This window comes from Babylonia areolata, chromosome 14, assembly GCF_041734735.1.
Source record: "Babylonia areolata isolate BAREFJ2019XMU chromosome 14, ASM4173473v1, whole genome shotgun sequence".
Classification (NCBI taxonomy): Eukaryota; Metazoa; Mollusca; class Gastropoda; order Neogastropoda; family Buccinidae; genus Babylonia; species Babylonia areolata.
The window spans coordinates 1,480,760-1,497,037 of NC_134889.1; the positions used below are offsets into that span (position 1 = coordinate 1,480,760).

At 45.9% G+C, this 16,278-nt stretch overlaps 1 protein-coding gene across 3 annotated transcripts in view; it reads left to right on the forward strand.

Moving 5' to 3' along the window:
* The window catches only part of LOC143289723 (golgin subfamily A member 2-like), a 49,857-nt gene extending 41,292 nt beyond the window's left edge, over positions 1 to 8,565 (forward strand). For 2 of the 3 annotated variants that reach the window (XM_076598796.1, XM_076598797.1), the window contains exons 22-26: positions 102 to 178; positions 2,803 to 2,905; positions 3,769 to 3,875; positions 5,381 to 5,594; positions 7,082 to 8,565. In XM_076598796.1, coding sequence (XP_076454911.1) covers positions 102 to 178; positions 2,803 to 2,905; positions 3,769 to 3,875; positions 5,381 to 5,594; positions 7,082 to 7,473 — 893 coding nt within the window. In that variant the 3' untranslated portion in view covers positions 7,474 to 8,565. The remainder of the gene's footprint in view (positions 1 to 101; positions 179 to 2,802; positions 2,906 to 3,768; positions 3,876 to 5,380; positions 5,595 to 7,081) is intronic. The other variant, XR_013056267.1, reaches the window with a different exon arrangement.
* Positions 8,566 to 16,278: the final 7,713 nt, after the last annotated feature.

Below are 16,278 nucleotides of genomic sequence, written 5' to 3' on the forward strand. Positions count from 1 at the left end.
TGTGATGCTGTAGAGAGGTTTGAAGATACTATATAGACATACTGGTGTTGGTGTTGTTAAGTAACGTCAGCTTGATCATGTGTGTTATTGCGTGTGTGCAGCCTCCGAGTATGTGGACACGGACAAGATCAGTCGGTCAGAATACGAACAGATGAAGACAGCAATGGAGATGATCCAGGTGGGTGTCTGTCAGATAATTAACAAGAGGATTTCCGAGTCAAAACAAGTACACAGAATGTAAGAAAAATATACAGACAAGCCGCATGCAGCAAAATAAGGCCAAATGAACACGTTTAATAGCCAAAAGAAAGCGTAAGACAAGACAGAGCGAAAACCTGACAAGATGGCGTGGAGAGCCTTGGCCAAAGGAATGATTCAGCGCTTATAGCTTTTAGAGGCGTTTGATTGGCTAAGAGCGGACCGGGCAAGAAAGGGCATCTTTTCACTGTTAGCCACGTGAAATTTGGCCAAGCAGAGCAAACCAATAGGCCTAGTTTGCATAAGTTTGACATGGTAAGTATATGTATCACCAAACATGGAGTATAATACAAACTCCTCCTATTTATGGTTAACATTATGTCAGTCCCTGTCGGTTGATTCACATTCAGAATTGTAATTAATATGATGTTGGTTCCTGTCATTTAGATAACATTCAGAGTTATAATTATTATGATGTTGGTTCCTGTCAGTTAATTGACATTCATGTGACAATTTGTGTGATGTGATTATGTGTAGCGTGTGTGATGTGACATTGTGTAATGTGTGTGATGTGACAGTGTGTGATGTGACAATGTGTAATGTGTGTGATGTGATAATGTGTGTGATGTGATAATGTGTGTGATGTGACAATGTGTAATGTTTGTGATGTGATAATGTGTGTGATGTGACAATGTGTAATGTTTGTGATGTGATAATGTGTGTGATGTGACAATGTGTAATGTTTGTGATGTGATAATGTGTGTGATGTGACAATGTGTAATGTGTGTGATGTGACAATGTGTAATGTGTGTGATGTGACAATGTGTAATGTATGTGATGTGTATGTGTGTGATGTCACAGTGTGTGATGTGATGTGTGTGATTGACAGTGTTAATGTTTGTGATGTAATGTGTGTGATGTGACAGTGTGTGATGTGATAATGTGTGTGATGTGACAATTAATGTGTTGATTATGTATGTGATCTGTATAAGTGTGTCAGTGACATTGTAGATGTGATGTGGAGACGGACACATGTGCATAATGTTTGATTGTAAGTGCCAAATAGCGATTACATGTGTAATCACAAATCGATGTGATAAGGAGTGATGGTTACTTTGCTGAGAATGTACCAATTGTGTGTGAATTGAAACGTTGTGTGTGGAATGGTGAAAATCCTGTGTGGTAAGTAGTTGAAGGTGCACAATTTATACGTGTGCTGATGGACAATCTATTGTGTTCCATGATGTGCAACGTGTGTGTGTGTGTGCTTTCTGATGTGCTGTGACTTGTGTTGATGTGTGATGTGTAAGGTTGAAGATTTAGACAACAATGTGTTGTGTGTGATGTAACAATCGTCACTTATAGTGTGATGTGCTGTGTGCAACTCTGAATGTGACACGTGACAAGATCATGTCACGTTGATAGAACATGAAGGTGTGAGTGACCAGGTAGTGTCTGTGTATTAACGGACCGCAAAAGTACACAGAATGTAGAAAATAACAGACAAGGCAGAGCATGGCAAGAACCAAAGCCAGACAGCTGAAAACCTGAGGCGAAACTACAAGATGGACGGGAAGCCTTCCAAAGGATCATTCCGCTTCTAGCTTTGAGGCTTGTTGCTAAGCGACTCCACATCTTTCCGTTACCACTATTCCATTCTGCCTGCTATTTGTCTAGTACTGTATGTGTCCTGGTGCTTATCAGTCCTTCCTGTCTGTTACGGGTGTCTTCTTTGTTACATCGTTGTAATTTCTTTGATGTTGTCTGTCTCTAGTTACATGTCAGACCTTTATTTTTTCGTCTCCTGTCTTAGTAGCAGCAGATTTTGTGTGGCTTCCTATCAGCCATTGTTCATGTGGTGGTGTTGTGATTTGTGTACCGTTGTAAATGGATGTGTAATGTGTGTGAGGTGTCTGTGTTGAAGGTGTGGTGTGTGTGTTGTTGATGATGTTTATGTTGGAGGAGTGTTGGTGATGTGAAGGGTGTACTTGTTGTATGGTGGTTGTGTTGTGTGACTGTGTGTTTGTAAAGTGTGTATGTGTTGTGTGAGTGTGTTTGTGGATGGGTATTGTGTGGTGATGGAGGTGTCTTGTGAAGGGTATGTGTGTGAGGTGACTGTTGAATGTTGTGATGTGATGTGTGTTGTGAAGGTGTGATGTTGTGGAGTGACAGTGTGAATGTTTGGATGTATGGGTGTGTGGAGGTGTGTGTGTGTGTGTGATGTGTCCTTGTCAATGGTGTGTGTGTGTGTGTGAAGTGTTATGTGTTTGGAAGGTGTTGGTGGTGTGGAGTGCCCTTGTCGTAAGTTTGTTGTGATTTGTGTGATGTGACAATGTTAATGTTGTGTTGTGATATGTTGAGTGTTGGTGTATGTGTTGATGTGGACAATGTATATTGTATGTGATGAGGACAATGTGTGTGTTGTGATGTGTATTGTGTGTGATGTGACAATGTGTGTGTGTGATGATGTGCCAATGTCTTCATATGGTTGATTTGACGATGTGTAAAATGTGATGTGACGATGTGTACATGTGTGTGATGTCACAGTGTGTAATGTGTGTGATGTGACAATGTGTAATGTGTGCTGTGTGATGCGGACCCCAGGAGAAGTACACACGTGTGATGCGGGACAAGGCAGAGCTGACAGACAAGGCAGACCAGCTGGAACACCTGGTGGTACAACTACAGGGAGAGACGGACACCATCGGTCAGTTCCCTGTCTGTCTGTCTCAGCACTCCTCTCTTCCTCTTCCTTTTCTGTCTCTTTCTGTCTGTCTGTCTGTGTCTCTGGCTGGCTCTGTCTGTCTGTCTGTCTTTCTGGTTGTCTCTTTGTGTCTGTCTGTCTCTCTCTCTTTGTCTGTTTGTCTGTCTCTGTGTCTGTCTGTCCTTGTCTGTTTCTCTCTGTCTCTCCTGTCTGATAGCAGAGTTTGGTGGTCTGTCACCTGGCGCCCTGCAGGTCCAGTTGTTCAGCGTTGGTGTTGTGGAGGTGTCCTTGTTGAAGAGGAAGGTGGAATGCTTCCTTTGTTGTCTGTCTGTGTGTGTGGGTGATGTTGTGGTGAAAACGATGCTAGTTGCGGTGCAAGAGACTGGCAGGTCATTTCAGTCAGTGAACACACAACACTTGAAGAAGGTGGGGATGGAGCGGGGGGTACGGGCCAAGAAAACCAGCATCAGGCATCACCACACAGGCCCTGACACACAGAACCCCCGAGAGACAGAGACGCTGACCAACAAACACCTGGCCAAGACACCTCCGGGCAGACACCAAGAAGACAGGCCACGCCTGGAGCCAGCCAGAGACACAAGATATAGGACTATGGAGGTGTCTTGTTGACGGCCTGTAGCTCTGGAGGGGTGAAAGGTCCAAGTAAATATGCATACCTCCCCCCCCCCATACACACATGTCCGAGTACTCATCGATGTTGCAAGACGAGGGTGTGTGAGTGATTGTGAAAGATGTGCAGGACATTGGTGTGTGTGTGAGGCGTGCAGGAAAAAGGGTGTGTGAGTGATGTGAAAGAAGGGTGTGTGAGTGATGTGCGACCTCCCAGTGATGGTGCCGGGTTGCAGGGGAGTACATTTCCCTCTACCACCACCAGAGAGCCTTGCTGCAGCAGCGAGAGCTACAGAAAAACGACTACATCGCCCAGCTGGCCAGGGACAGAGAGCAGCTTCAGGTCAGTGTTGGTGTGTCAGTGTTGACAGTGTCCGTGTTGGTGTGTCAGTGTTGCTGTGGGTGTTTTCAGTGTCAGTGTTGCTGTGGGTGTTTTCAGTGTCAGTGTTGCTGTGGGTGTTTTCAGTGTCAGCACTGTGTCAGTGTTGCTGTGGGTGTGTCAGTGTCGGCACTGTGTCAGTGTTGCTGTGGGTGTTTTCAGTGTCCGCACTGTGTCAGTGTTGCTGTGGGTGTTTTCAGTGTCAGCACAGTGTCAGTGTTGCTGTGGGTGTTTTCAGTGTCCGCACTGTGTCAGTGTTGCTGTGGGTGTGTCAGTGTCAGCACTGTGTCAGTGTTGCTGTGGGTGTGTCAGTGTCAGCACTGTGTCAGTGTTGCTGTGGGTGTGTCAGTGTCCGCACTGTGTCAGTGTTGCTGTGGGTGTGTCAGTGTCAGCAATGTGTCAGTGTTGCTGTGGGTGTTTTCAGTGTCAGCTCTGTGTCAGTGTTGCTGTGGGTGTTTTCAGTGTCAGCTCTGTGTCAGTGTTGCTGTGGGTGTTTTCAGTGTCAGCACTGTGTCAGTGTTGCTGTGGGTGTGTCAGTGTCAGCAATGTGTCAGTGTTGCTGTGGGTGTGTCAGTGTCAGCAATGTGTCAGTGTTGCTGTGGGTGTGTCAGTGTCAGCACTGTGCCAGTGTTGCTGTGGGTGTGTCAGTGTCAGCAATATGTCAGTGTTGCTGTGGGTGTTTTCAGTGTCAGCAATGTGTCAGTATTGCTGTGGGTGTGTCAGTGTCGGCACTGTGTCAGTGTCAGCATCGTGTCAGTGTTGGCACTGTGTCAGTGTTGCTGTGGGTGTGTCAGTGTCGGCAGTGTGTTAGTGTTGCTGTGGGTGTGTCAGTGTCGGCACTGTGTCAGTGTCAGCACCGTGTCAGTGTCGGCACTGTGTCAGTGTTGTTGTGGGTGTGTCAGTGTTGCTGTGAGTGTGTTGCTGTGAGTGTGTCAGTGTCGCTGTGGGTGTGTCAGTGTTGCTGTGGGCATGTCGGTGTTGGCAATGTGTCAGTGTTGCTGTGCCAGTGGATTTGTCAGTTATGCTTTGTCAGTGGATGTGTTAGTGATGCTGTGTCAGTATGGCAGTAGGTGTGGCAGTAGATGTGTTCGTGTTGGTGGTGTCATTGTGGCAGTGTTGCTGTGTCAACATATGCACACACACGCATTTTTGGCTAATGTTTGTGTCTATGTAAGAACCCTGTGTTTGAGTTATGTGTGACTGCTTTGCTGGCCAGGTTCTGGTGAAACTGTTTGAAAGAAGTCACATGATTGTGATGGTGATGATGATGACAATGATGGTGATGGTGGTAGTGATGATGATAATGATGACGACGACAGTGATGATGGTGATGATGATGATGTCTGTCACACACAGGACAAGCTAGGGGAACTCCAGGCTCTGGTGATGCAGTTGTTGGGGGAACGTCACATGATGATGATGGTGATGGTGATGATGATGATGATGATGATGATGTCTGTCGCACACAGGACAAGCTGGGGGAACTCCAGGCACTGGTGATGCAGTTGCTGGGGGAACGTCACATGCTGCACAGTTACCACCAGGAGGCCTCCACCCCCCACACTCCCCTCAACGGCCACGCCCACGCCCACACCCACGCCCACGCCCACACCAAAGGGGACATGGCGGCCTCTGCCCTGACCCAGTCCCTGGCTAACGGCCCCGTGGAGAACAACTACTCTGGTCAGTACTGCACCTGTCTGTGCCTGTCTGTGCATCTTCTGTCTCTACATCTTCTGTATGCCTGTCTGTACATCTTCTGTGTATATGTGAATGTGTGTCTTCATGTTTTACATCTATTTGCTTATTTATCATCATTGTTATCTTATTTATTTATTTATTTATTATTGTTATTATTTTTTTTTTCTTGCTACTACCTTTTTTTTTACATTATAGTTATTATTTATTTATTTATTTGTGTAAGCTTATCTATTATTTATTCACCTTTTTTTTTTTTCCTCAAGGCCTGACTAAGCGCATTGGGTTACGCTGCTGGTCAGGCATCTGCTTGGCAGATGTGGTGTAGCGTGTATGGATTTGTCCGAACGCAGTGACGCCTCCTTGAGCTACTGAAACTGAAACTGTGTACCTGTATCTGCATCTGCTGTCTTCCTGTCTGTACATCTTCTGTGTGCCTGTCTGTTTTGTCTTCCAGTCTGTACATCTGTGTGCCTGTCTGTTTTGTCTTCCTGTCTGTACATCTTCTGTGTGCCTGTCTGTTTTGTCTTCCTGTCTGTACATCTTCTGTGTGCCTGTCTGTTTTGTCTTCCTGTCTGTACATCTTCTGTGTGCCTGTCTGTTTTGTCTTCCTGTCTGTACATCTGTGTGCCTGTCTGTTTTGTCTTCCTGTCTGTACATCTTCTGTGTGCCTGTCTGTTTTGTCTTCCTGTCTGTACATCTGTGTGCCTGTCTGTTTTGTCTTCCTGTCTGTACATCTGTGTGCCTGTCTGTTTCGTCTTCCTGTCTGTACATCTTCTGTGTGCCTGTCTGTTTTGTCTTCCTGTCTGTACATCTGTGTGCCTGTCTGTTTTGTCTTCCTGTCTGTACATCTTCTTTGTGCCTGTCTGTTTTGTCTTCCTGTCTGTGCATCTTCTCTATGTGTGTGTGTGTGTGTGAGTGTGTGTGGGGGGCATAGTTTGTGTTTCTTTTAGGTCTTACTTGTTCACATTTGCAGTTCGTTGTATTGTCTTGACGGATATGGATTTTTATTCTGTCTTGTATGTTCTCATGTGCTGTTGTATGCTGCTATGCACTGGTGTTTGTGTACTGTTTCATGTGAGGCATTTAGAGCCAAAGGGGAGTGTGCACCATATTAGTTTGATGTATTTCTAGTTATTATTACACTGGCGCTTACAGCACTGATCAGTATCATAACCTTTAGGCCTCGGTGCATATATATTTCTATTCCTATCAGAGTGGATGTTTCCAGCAGGATTTTGCCAGAGGACAACCTTTTTGTTGCCAAGGGTTCTTTTTCTGTGCACCAAGTGGGTGCTGTACACAGGACCTCTGTTAATCATCTCATTGGAATGACTAGAAGCTTAGTTTTTTTTTTGTTTTTTCAACTTGGGAGAAAGGCTGAGAGCAGGATTCGAACCCAGACCATCAGAGACTCTGTACTGGCACAGAAGCATCTTAACCACTCTGCCCCCTCCCTCCTGTGTGTGCAGAGTGGCCAGACTACACCAGCTCCGACTCGGACGCAGACAGCGAGGTGGAGCCCATTGTGGGGGGCGCCGAGATCCCCCCTTCCCCCTCCTCGGACACCTCCACTCCGCCCTCCCTCCTGCCCAACTCGGCGGACCCCGCCCACAGCCACGCCCACCACCCCCACCCCCAGGGGCGGCGGCGCACACATTCCACACATTCCACTGCCTCTCACCGCTCGGGGGCGGAGTCGGGGGCGGGGCCAGGCAGCCTGCCGGAAGATGACGAGACGGCTCACCGCATCCTCAACCTGCTGTCGGAGATAGGCCATTCCAACCTCGTCAACAAACTGTCCTTCACTGAGCGCAACTTTCTCCCCTGTAAATACTGCAAGGGGGCCGTGCAGGTCGTCTAGCCCACGGCCCGGGTTGGGGAGGGGGTGGGGGGAGGGGGTTATGTGTTGGGGGGTGGGGTGGGGGGGGGGGGGTGGAATGTGTAAGTTGGGTAGATAGAGGTAGAGAGACACAGAGGTGTCGTCGTCTTATCACTGAACACCTTTTTCTTTTCTCTGTGAAACCGATGCTGTGAAGGGGACCGGTCCATCACGACCAAAGTGTATAGATACCATGGATTGGACAGAAGTCACTAGTACGGGAGGAGACTGGCTCAAGTGTTTGAAGGCACAGGTACAAGCAAAACCAGGTGTGAGAAGGCACAGGTGTGTGAAGGCACAGGTACAAGCAAAACCAGGTGTGAGAAGGCACAGGTGTGTGAAGGCACAGGTACAAGCAAAACCAGGTGTGAGAAGGCACAGGTGTGTGAAGGCACAGGTACAAGCAAAACCAGGTGTGTAAAGGCACAGGTACAAGCAGGACCAGTTGTGTCAAGGCACAGGTGTTTGATGAAAACAGGTGTTGATGGAAACAGGTGTTAAAAGGCACAGTTGTTGACATACACGGGTGTTTATGAAGACACAGGCATATGCAAGAACATGTATTCAAATACATACGTACATAAGTTAGGTTGTGTAAACTGCAGGTTTTGACAGTAACAGGTGCATACAGCCACATGTATAGGTAGGGACAACAATAATAGTAATTTATTCTTATATGTAGGGCTATAATAAAAGTAGATAACTAACAGGTGTATACAGCCACAGATAAATGTAGAGACAACAATACAATTTACAAAAATTATTCTTATACAGCGCTGTAATAAAAAAAAAAAAAAAAGAAAAAAAAAGAAGCACAACAGTTGAATACAGCCACATAAAAAGGAAGGGACAACAATAATTGATTTCTGTATAGCGCTGTAATAAAAATAGAAGCACAACAGGTGAATGCAGGTGTTGGCAAGGCCAAAGACAGATGTATGATGCAGGCATAAACCCCTCTGCCAGCCATGCGTTGTGAGCACTGCTCAGAGCTCAGTGTGTTCCCAGGGACCACAGAGAGGGGGGAGGGAGAGGGTTGACATGGTGGGAGAGGGGATAGAAGAATGTGCACCTGAGGGTGTGGGAGTGGGGGGTGGGGGGGTTCACAACCAGTCCCTATCGGGAGGAATCATGAGCTCCGGGCCTGGGAGAGTCTCTTGCCGAGTATCCCTCCCAGCATCATGATCCCTGCCTTCATAGGATGGCATACGAGGCATGGTACCGCGCGTAGGCACCCAGCGAAAATTCGATCCCCAACAGAGAAAGGAAAGACAGGATCGACTCAGAGGTGGAAAAATACGAACGAATCGAGGGGGCCGAGTCGAAACGAGTACACAGAATGTAAGAAAAATATACAAACAAACCGCATAAAACAAAATAAGGCCAAATGAACACGCTTAATAGCCAAAAAAAGCGTTAGACGAGATAGAGCGAAAACCTGACAAGATGGCGTGGAGAGCCTTGGCCAAAGGAATGATTCAGCGCTTATAGCTGTTAGAGGCGTTTGATTGGCTAAGAGCGGACCAGGCAAAGAGGGGCGTCTTTTCACTGTTAGCCGCGCGAAATTTGGCCAAGCAGAGCAAACCAATAGGCCTAGTTTGCATCAGTTTGACATGGTAAGTATATGTATCACCAAACATGGAGTATAATACAAACTCCTCCTATTGCTAAGAATTTTCCAGCCTATGGATATGGAAGGACGTGGCTATTAATAGAGCACCTATGTTCTGTCATCGACCAAGCTTTACCAAGAAAGTCATTTGCACAACAGGGTGCTTACCTGCGTAGCGCCGGCTGACTGCTGCCATTGAGCGCTCAGTTACTGGTTTTCTGTGTCGTTCAGTCAGGTTTTAGTCGTGCACACACGCACACACACTCACACAGATATGTAACATTTTATGTGGATGACTGTTGTTTATTTACCTCACCATACAGGCAGTCAGACTCCATTTTTAGCGGTGTGCATGCTGGATGTGAACTTTTTTTTCCAGAACCCACTGAATGTTGACATGGATTTAGGGATTTTTAACATGCATATTTGATCTTTTGCGTGTGTATGCGCATGATGGGGGTTCAGGCACCAGCAGGTCTGCACATATGTTGACCTGGAAGAGTCTCCACCCTCGACCTTCCAAGTATGACAGGGATTGAACACACAGGGAGGAGTCCAGCGGTCTGACCATTAATGTTGACCACAGCACCGGTCAGAAGTAGTGTAGATTTGGGGGGAAAACTCTCACCGCTGAACTAACTTGGTGCAGTAAAGATGACTTACATGCCGCTGCCCTATTGCCCACCTTCACAGAGCTTGGTCACCTGCTAAGGGGATCAGTGTGTCCTTTTGTGCACAGTGTGCCGCTTTCACCTTCACTGTGGGATACAGTCATCATGGACATCATTGACGTCAGCGTCATCATCATTAACATCATCATCATCAACAACATAGCATCAACATCGTCAACATCATCATCAACAACATAGCATCATCATCATCATCATCATCAAGTGAGGGGAAGGAGTTGACAGCTTCAGTCTGCATGACACAGCTTTTACCTCCCTTTTGGGAAAGACACTTCTGGCACTTTTTGCTTCAAGTACACGTGGAGCTGTGTGCGTGTGCAAGTTTCTGTGTGACTGTGTGTGTGTGAGTGTCTGGGAGCATGTGTGTGTGTGTGTGTGTGTACACGCTGGGTATCAATTCTGGTCCAAGGGGATATGATCAGTAGCATTATGTCATGATAAAAAAGGAAACAAAAAAAACTTAGAGATTAAGACCCATGTTTAGTTATCCATGTCTTACGTGACCCACTGGTGCAGACTCCAGCAGGAGTTTGATTTCCTGTCGTGTGAAAACTGCCACTACCCCCGCTAAAGGGGAGAGAATGAAAGTAGATGCAGTCTTCTGGCATGCACAGGGGAAGTAATCTGTTGAGAGGGAGGTAACTAGCTGCAACTACTTTCATTTAAAAGCAATTTCTCAGCAAACTTTGTGCTCACTTTGATGTATGTGGGTTGGTTTTCTTTTTGTTTGCTTGTTTTGTTTTTTTTTCTAAAGGAAGAATTTGTTGAACATTTACTATGAAACTCTTAGATAAAGGCTTCAAGCTGACATACTGTATACTGTGCATGTGTGTGTGTGTTGTTATACGGTATGAGTGTTTATGGTTGGGCGTGTGTGATTGCTGTGTTGATAACAACATGATAATGGAAGAAACCCACATAATCACACCTGGTGGTTGTGTCCAATACATTTGCAGTTAGTTCAGTCCCTTTTCCACCCATTGACTTGGATTTCCTTTTTTTTTTCCTTTTTGTTTTTTTTTTTTTTTTGTTTGATATTTTGTTCTTTTTTTTCCCTTCAGTTCTTGTTTATATTCTCATAATGGTGGGTTATCTCATCCTGTCAACATTGAACATGTGATAATTGTATTTTCCATTCATTTTCCTTCAATAAAACATGTACTTTCACATACTTTCAAGTATGATTTGATTTTTCTTCTGTATTTTTTTTTTTTTTTTTTGTGGAATTAATATTTTTTTGTATAAATGACAGATTGAAGTGTATTGGGAGTCAAAGGGTTAAACGCTTAGCATAACAACATAGTCAGCATGGGAAGGAAAGCAGAAATAGAACTGATAATTCTGTTCAGGTCTGACTGTATATGTTCCAATCTTCACCTTCCTCTGTGATGTTTTCACTTCCTTTGTGTGACCGACAGACTCCTCCTGGACAGAGCAGAATACTGCTCATCATTTTTGACTCACTTGTGTAAACAAAGTGAGTCTATGTTTTAACCCGGTGTTCGGTTGTCTGTGTGTGTGTGTGTCTGTGTGTCCATGGTAAACTTTAACATTGACATTTTCTCTGCAAATACTTTGTCAGTTGACACCAAATTTGGCATAAAAATAGGAAAAATTCAATTCTTTCCTGTCATCTTGTTTAAAACAATATTGCACCTCTGGGATGGGCACAAAAAAATAAAAAAAGAAGCCTAATTATATGCAAAGTGCATTTACTGTTATATTTATATTTTTGGTATTCTCTAAACTTGGTACTTTGATCTGATATTCTGACCCAACAACAAGAGGAGTCATTATTATCATTTTTTGTTCAAACAGGAACTTCTTTTGCTAAGCATGGAATTTTTATTTATTTTGCAAACGTTTGGTGCAGAAGTAAAGATGGGAAATTACTCTGTAATTAATGCTAGGGGACTTAATTTATCACAAGTGAGTCTTGAAGGCCTTGCCTCTCTTGTTCTTTCTTTTTTTTCTGAAATCTTTGCTGCATTGTTGGTTGGCGTACATGCGGGGTGGTGTCAGCAGTGAAGATGCGGGGTGGTGTGTTTTAAGCGCTGTGTTGGTCTGCAGTTGTCGCTTCTCAGCGTGTGGATACCATCACTGGGCTGAGAGAGGTGGGAGTTTGTCACTTCTTACTGTTACTATTTTTAGGGAGTGACAGGTCGGGTCTGGGGGAGTGGGGAGGGGGTCTTTCCTCCTTGTCTGTGTGTGTGTTTCTGTACAGGCTGGTTGTGAGGGGGGTGGCGAATGTCTGTGTTAAGGGTGCCAAACATTTTTGAGGCAGACAGATGAACAGCTATGCAAAGCAAACAGGAGAGGCGTAAACAATGGACTGTGACCCTGGACTCTTTTTTTTTTTTTTCCTTGAGGTGTGTGGGAATGGTTGTGTGCATCCAGGACAGGTCTTCACCACTCACACTTTAGGGCCCACTGCAGCAAAAGATTCCAGGTCTAGCTTCAGCTTACCATTTGTCGTGCCGGCCGGAGACTCCCCCATCATCATTCATCGGTTTGGGTTGTCCAGCCTCTCCTCAGTACACGCCGGCCTGTGGGCCGCACGCTTTTGCTGACACCTGCACTGATCTCTTCAGATACCTGCACGACACTTCACACTTGGGGGATATTCACCTGTGTGGGAGAGCTGGGCATGAGGGGCGGGGTGTTGCCCTGACAGGGAATATCAACAGGATGGGGGTGTGGAGAGTTCTGACACCTGCACAGCCTTTAGGGGAATTTCCACAGGGGGGGTTGTGGGATGTTTCTGACACCTGCATGACCTTTAGGGGAATTTCCACAGGGGGGTTGTGGGATGTTTCTGACACCTGCATGACCTTTAGGGGAATGACCACAGGAGGGTTGTGGGATGTTTCTGACACCTGCATGACCTTTAGGGGAATTTCCACAGGAGGGGTTGTGGGATGTTTCTGACACCTGCATGACCTTTAGGGGAATGTCCACAGGGGGGTTGTGGGATGTTTGTGACACCTGCATGACCTTTAGGGGAATTTCCACAGGGGGGTTGTGGGATGTTTCTGACACCTGCATGACCTTTAGGGGAATTTCCACAGGGGGGTTGTGGGATGTTTCTGACACCTGCATGACCTTTAGGGGAATGTCCACAGGAGGGTGGTGGGATGGGGGGGCGGGGGGGGGGGGGGGGGTGGGGGGGGGGGGGGGGTTCTGACACCTGCATGACCTTTAGGGGAATTTCCACAGGAGGGGTTGTGAGATGTTCCTGACACCTGCATGACCTTTAGGGGAATTTCCACAGGAGGGTGGGGGGGGGGGGGGCTGCGGGGGGTGGGGGGGGGGGTTCTGACACCTGTATGACCTTTATGGAAATATCCATATGATGGTGTTCTTACACCTGTACAACCCCTTATACCAGGGGAATATCCACAGTTGGGGGTTGTGAATCGACAGTGACACCTGCTCTGATTCTGCACACTGATAGAAAGGTTGTACTGATGACAGCAGTGATCACATTTCATGCACAACTTGACCAAGTACAGTCATGGGTTTGGGTATATCTGTATTATACAGATGTCCACTTAGGTATTTTGGCTTTTTTGTTTGTTTGTTTTAATATCTCATTGTTTTCCTTTGTTTTGTTTCATTTTGATATTAGAACATGCATGATGGTTAAGAACCCCCTGGACCTAACCACAAACGTTTCAGTATAATCCGCAGAAGATGTGTACAGTGGTGACAGCAGTAGCTTTATTTTTTTGCAGAATACTGGTAAACCATATTCTTCCTGGTCATAGCAATATGTACATTTCATGCATTTCAGTACGTGTGTATTAAACACAAGCTAGTGACCCAGGCTTTGACACACAGCCTCTATGTATGGAGGAATCTGGTGAAGGGTTGTTCTGTGTGGTGCGCCAGTGACTCTTCACAGACAGAGAGGAGGGGGAAGAGGAGACATTTCTGTGGTGCAAAAACCTGTTAAGACACAGTTGTGGACATGATGGTAACTATGGGAACACATTCAATCATTGTAGTTGTATTTATGAACACATAAGTGGTGACAGTGTCATACATTGCATTGTACTGTGTGAATAAATGGACTGAATACATGTGACTACGACAGAAAAACTTCATGTGTGGGATTGTTGTTGGTGGTTTGAGGGGAAAAATGAATCAGTGCGATTATTTCAGGTGCGTGCATTCTTCATTAAAAAGAACACCAATGAGAAAGAGAGGACGGGACACACACACACCTGTATGTTTCTCTCCAGGCATTTAGATCCTCCGAGAATGATCACTGGTACTGTGGCAGTGTATGACCCGTCCTCGTGTTTTGGAGAAGGTGGCCGGTGTTAGCCTGGTGTTTGCGACCGGCCCGCCTCCCCGAAAAGTGTGACTTTGGGGTACCTGTCCTGTCCGGGGTGCCGGGGCTCTCTCTCTCTCTCAAAGGGAGGGGGGTCCGTCGGCCTTCTCGGCAGGGGAAGCCGTTGGGTGCTGTACCAAACCCGGTGGTAGCTCTCACTCGTCCGGGCTGGCGCCCTTCTGCCTGGCGAAGGTTCAAAGAGCCCCCCCTCCGGCCTCGTCCGGGGGGGCCGCCCCCCCTGGCTCTTTTCTCGTTACCTTTAAGCGCGTTGGGTTACGCTGCTGGTCAGGCATCTGCTTGGCAGATGTGGTGTAGCGTATATGGATTTGTCCGAACTCAGTGACACCTCCTTGAGCTACTGAAACTGAAACTGTGGCAGCATGTAATGTTCTGGTTCCTGTCACTGTCTGGCTGTCTGACAAATGTCAATGTGCCTGTCAGGCAGGCAGACAGCAGCAACTGTCAGTCTGACCGTCCAGTCAGTTCAGGACAGTGTGACCACCTGGCAGGTAAATGATGGCAAACAGGTTGTCACTGATGTCGCCAGTGGCTGATGACAGGAAAAGACAGGGATGTTGTCAGTGATACTGTAAACTGTCTTGTAGGCACCCAGTATCTAGTAAACACCCACCCAGCATGAAGAAAAACATATTATCAAATGATTCAGTTTGCCTGTGTCATGGTGTTGCTGTAGAAAGCAGTGCAGATTCACATCCCGAGATGAAGAATAGAACATCTCCATGAGATGTGGATGTGTCATTGAAAAAAGTGAGAGCATGACATCACTCCTGTGATGCGGTGTTTTGTTTCAATGGCTGTTGTGTTCTCACTCTCCCCCCAGCCTGTGCTGTGTGGTGAAACTAAGTAAGGGAATTAACTCCCACAAAGGGTAACGTACCCACTAATCGCCCACCCCCAACTTTAGGGTGAAATTCGTACAAAGGCAGGTTGGGGTATGGGGTGGGGGGGCCACCAACAAGTTAGTTCACAGTAATTTCAGTGACTTCTTCTGACTTGGGCACTTCACACGCCAGTCGGAGCGAAGAAGTTTTGCAAAGTCAGTCTGCTGGCTTGAGAAATACCACAGTCCGTTGGCAGAGACTAGATATAGTAGTAATACTGTTGTCTGCTTTGTCTTGTAGATCATGAATGTCCAATGTCTGCTTTGTCTTGTAGATCATGAATGTCCAATGTCTGCTTTGTCTTGTAGATCATGAACGTTCAATGTCTGCTTTGTCTTGTAGATCATGAATGTCCAGTGTAGTCTGCTTTGTCTTGTAGATCATGAATGTCCAGTGTCTGCTTTGTCTTGTAGATCATGAACGTTCAATGTCTGCTTTGTCTTGTAGATCATGAATGTCCAATGTCTGCTTTGTCTTGTAGATCATGAATGTTCAATGTCTGCTTTGTCTTGTAGATCATGAATGTCCAGTGTAGTCTGCTTTGTCTTGTAGATCATGAATGTCCAGTGTCTGCTTTGTCTTGTAGATCATGAACGTTCAATGTCTGCTTTGTCTTGTGATCATGAACGTTCAATGTCTGCTTTGTCTTGTAGATCATGAATGTCCAATGTCTGCTTTGTCTTGTAGATCATGAATGTCCAGTGTAGTCTGCTTTGTCTTGTAGATCATGAATGTCCAATGTCTGCTTTGTCTTGTAGATCATGAATGTCCAATGTCTGCTTTGTCTTGCAGATCTTGAATGTCCAATGTCTGCTTTGTCTTGTAGATCATGAATGTCCAGTGTAGTCTGCTTTGTCTTGTAGATCATGAATGTCCAGTGTAGTCTGCTTTGTCTTGTAGATCATGAATGTCCAATGTCTGCTTTGTCTTGCAGATCTTGAATGTCCAATGTCTGCTTTGTCTTGTAGATCATGAATGTCCAGTGTAGTCTGCTTTGTCTTGTAGATCATGAATGTCCAGTGTTGTCTGCTTTGTCTTGTAGATCATGAATGTCCAATGTCTGCTTTGTCTTGTAGATCATGAATGTCCAATGTTGTCTGCTTTGTCTTGTAGATCGTGAATGTCCAATGTTGTCTGCTTTGTCTTGTAGATCATGAATGTCCAATGTCTGCTTTGTCTTGTAGATCGTGAATGTCCAATGTCTGCTTTGTCTTGTAGATCATGAATGTCCAATGTCTGCTTTGTCTT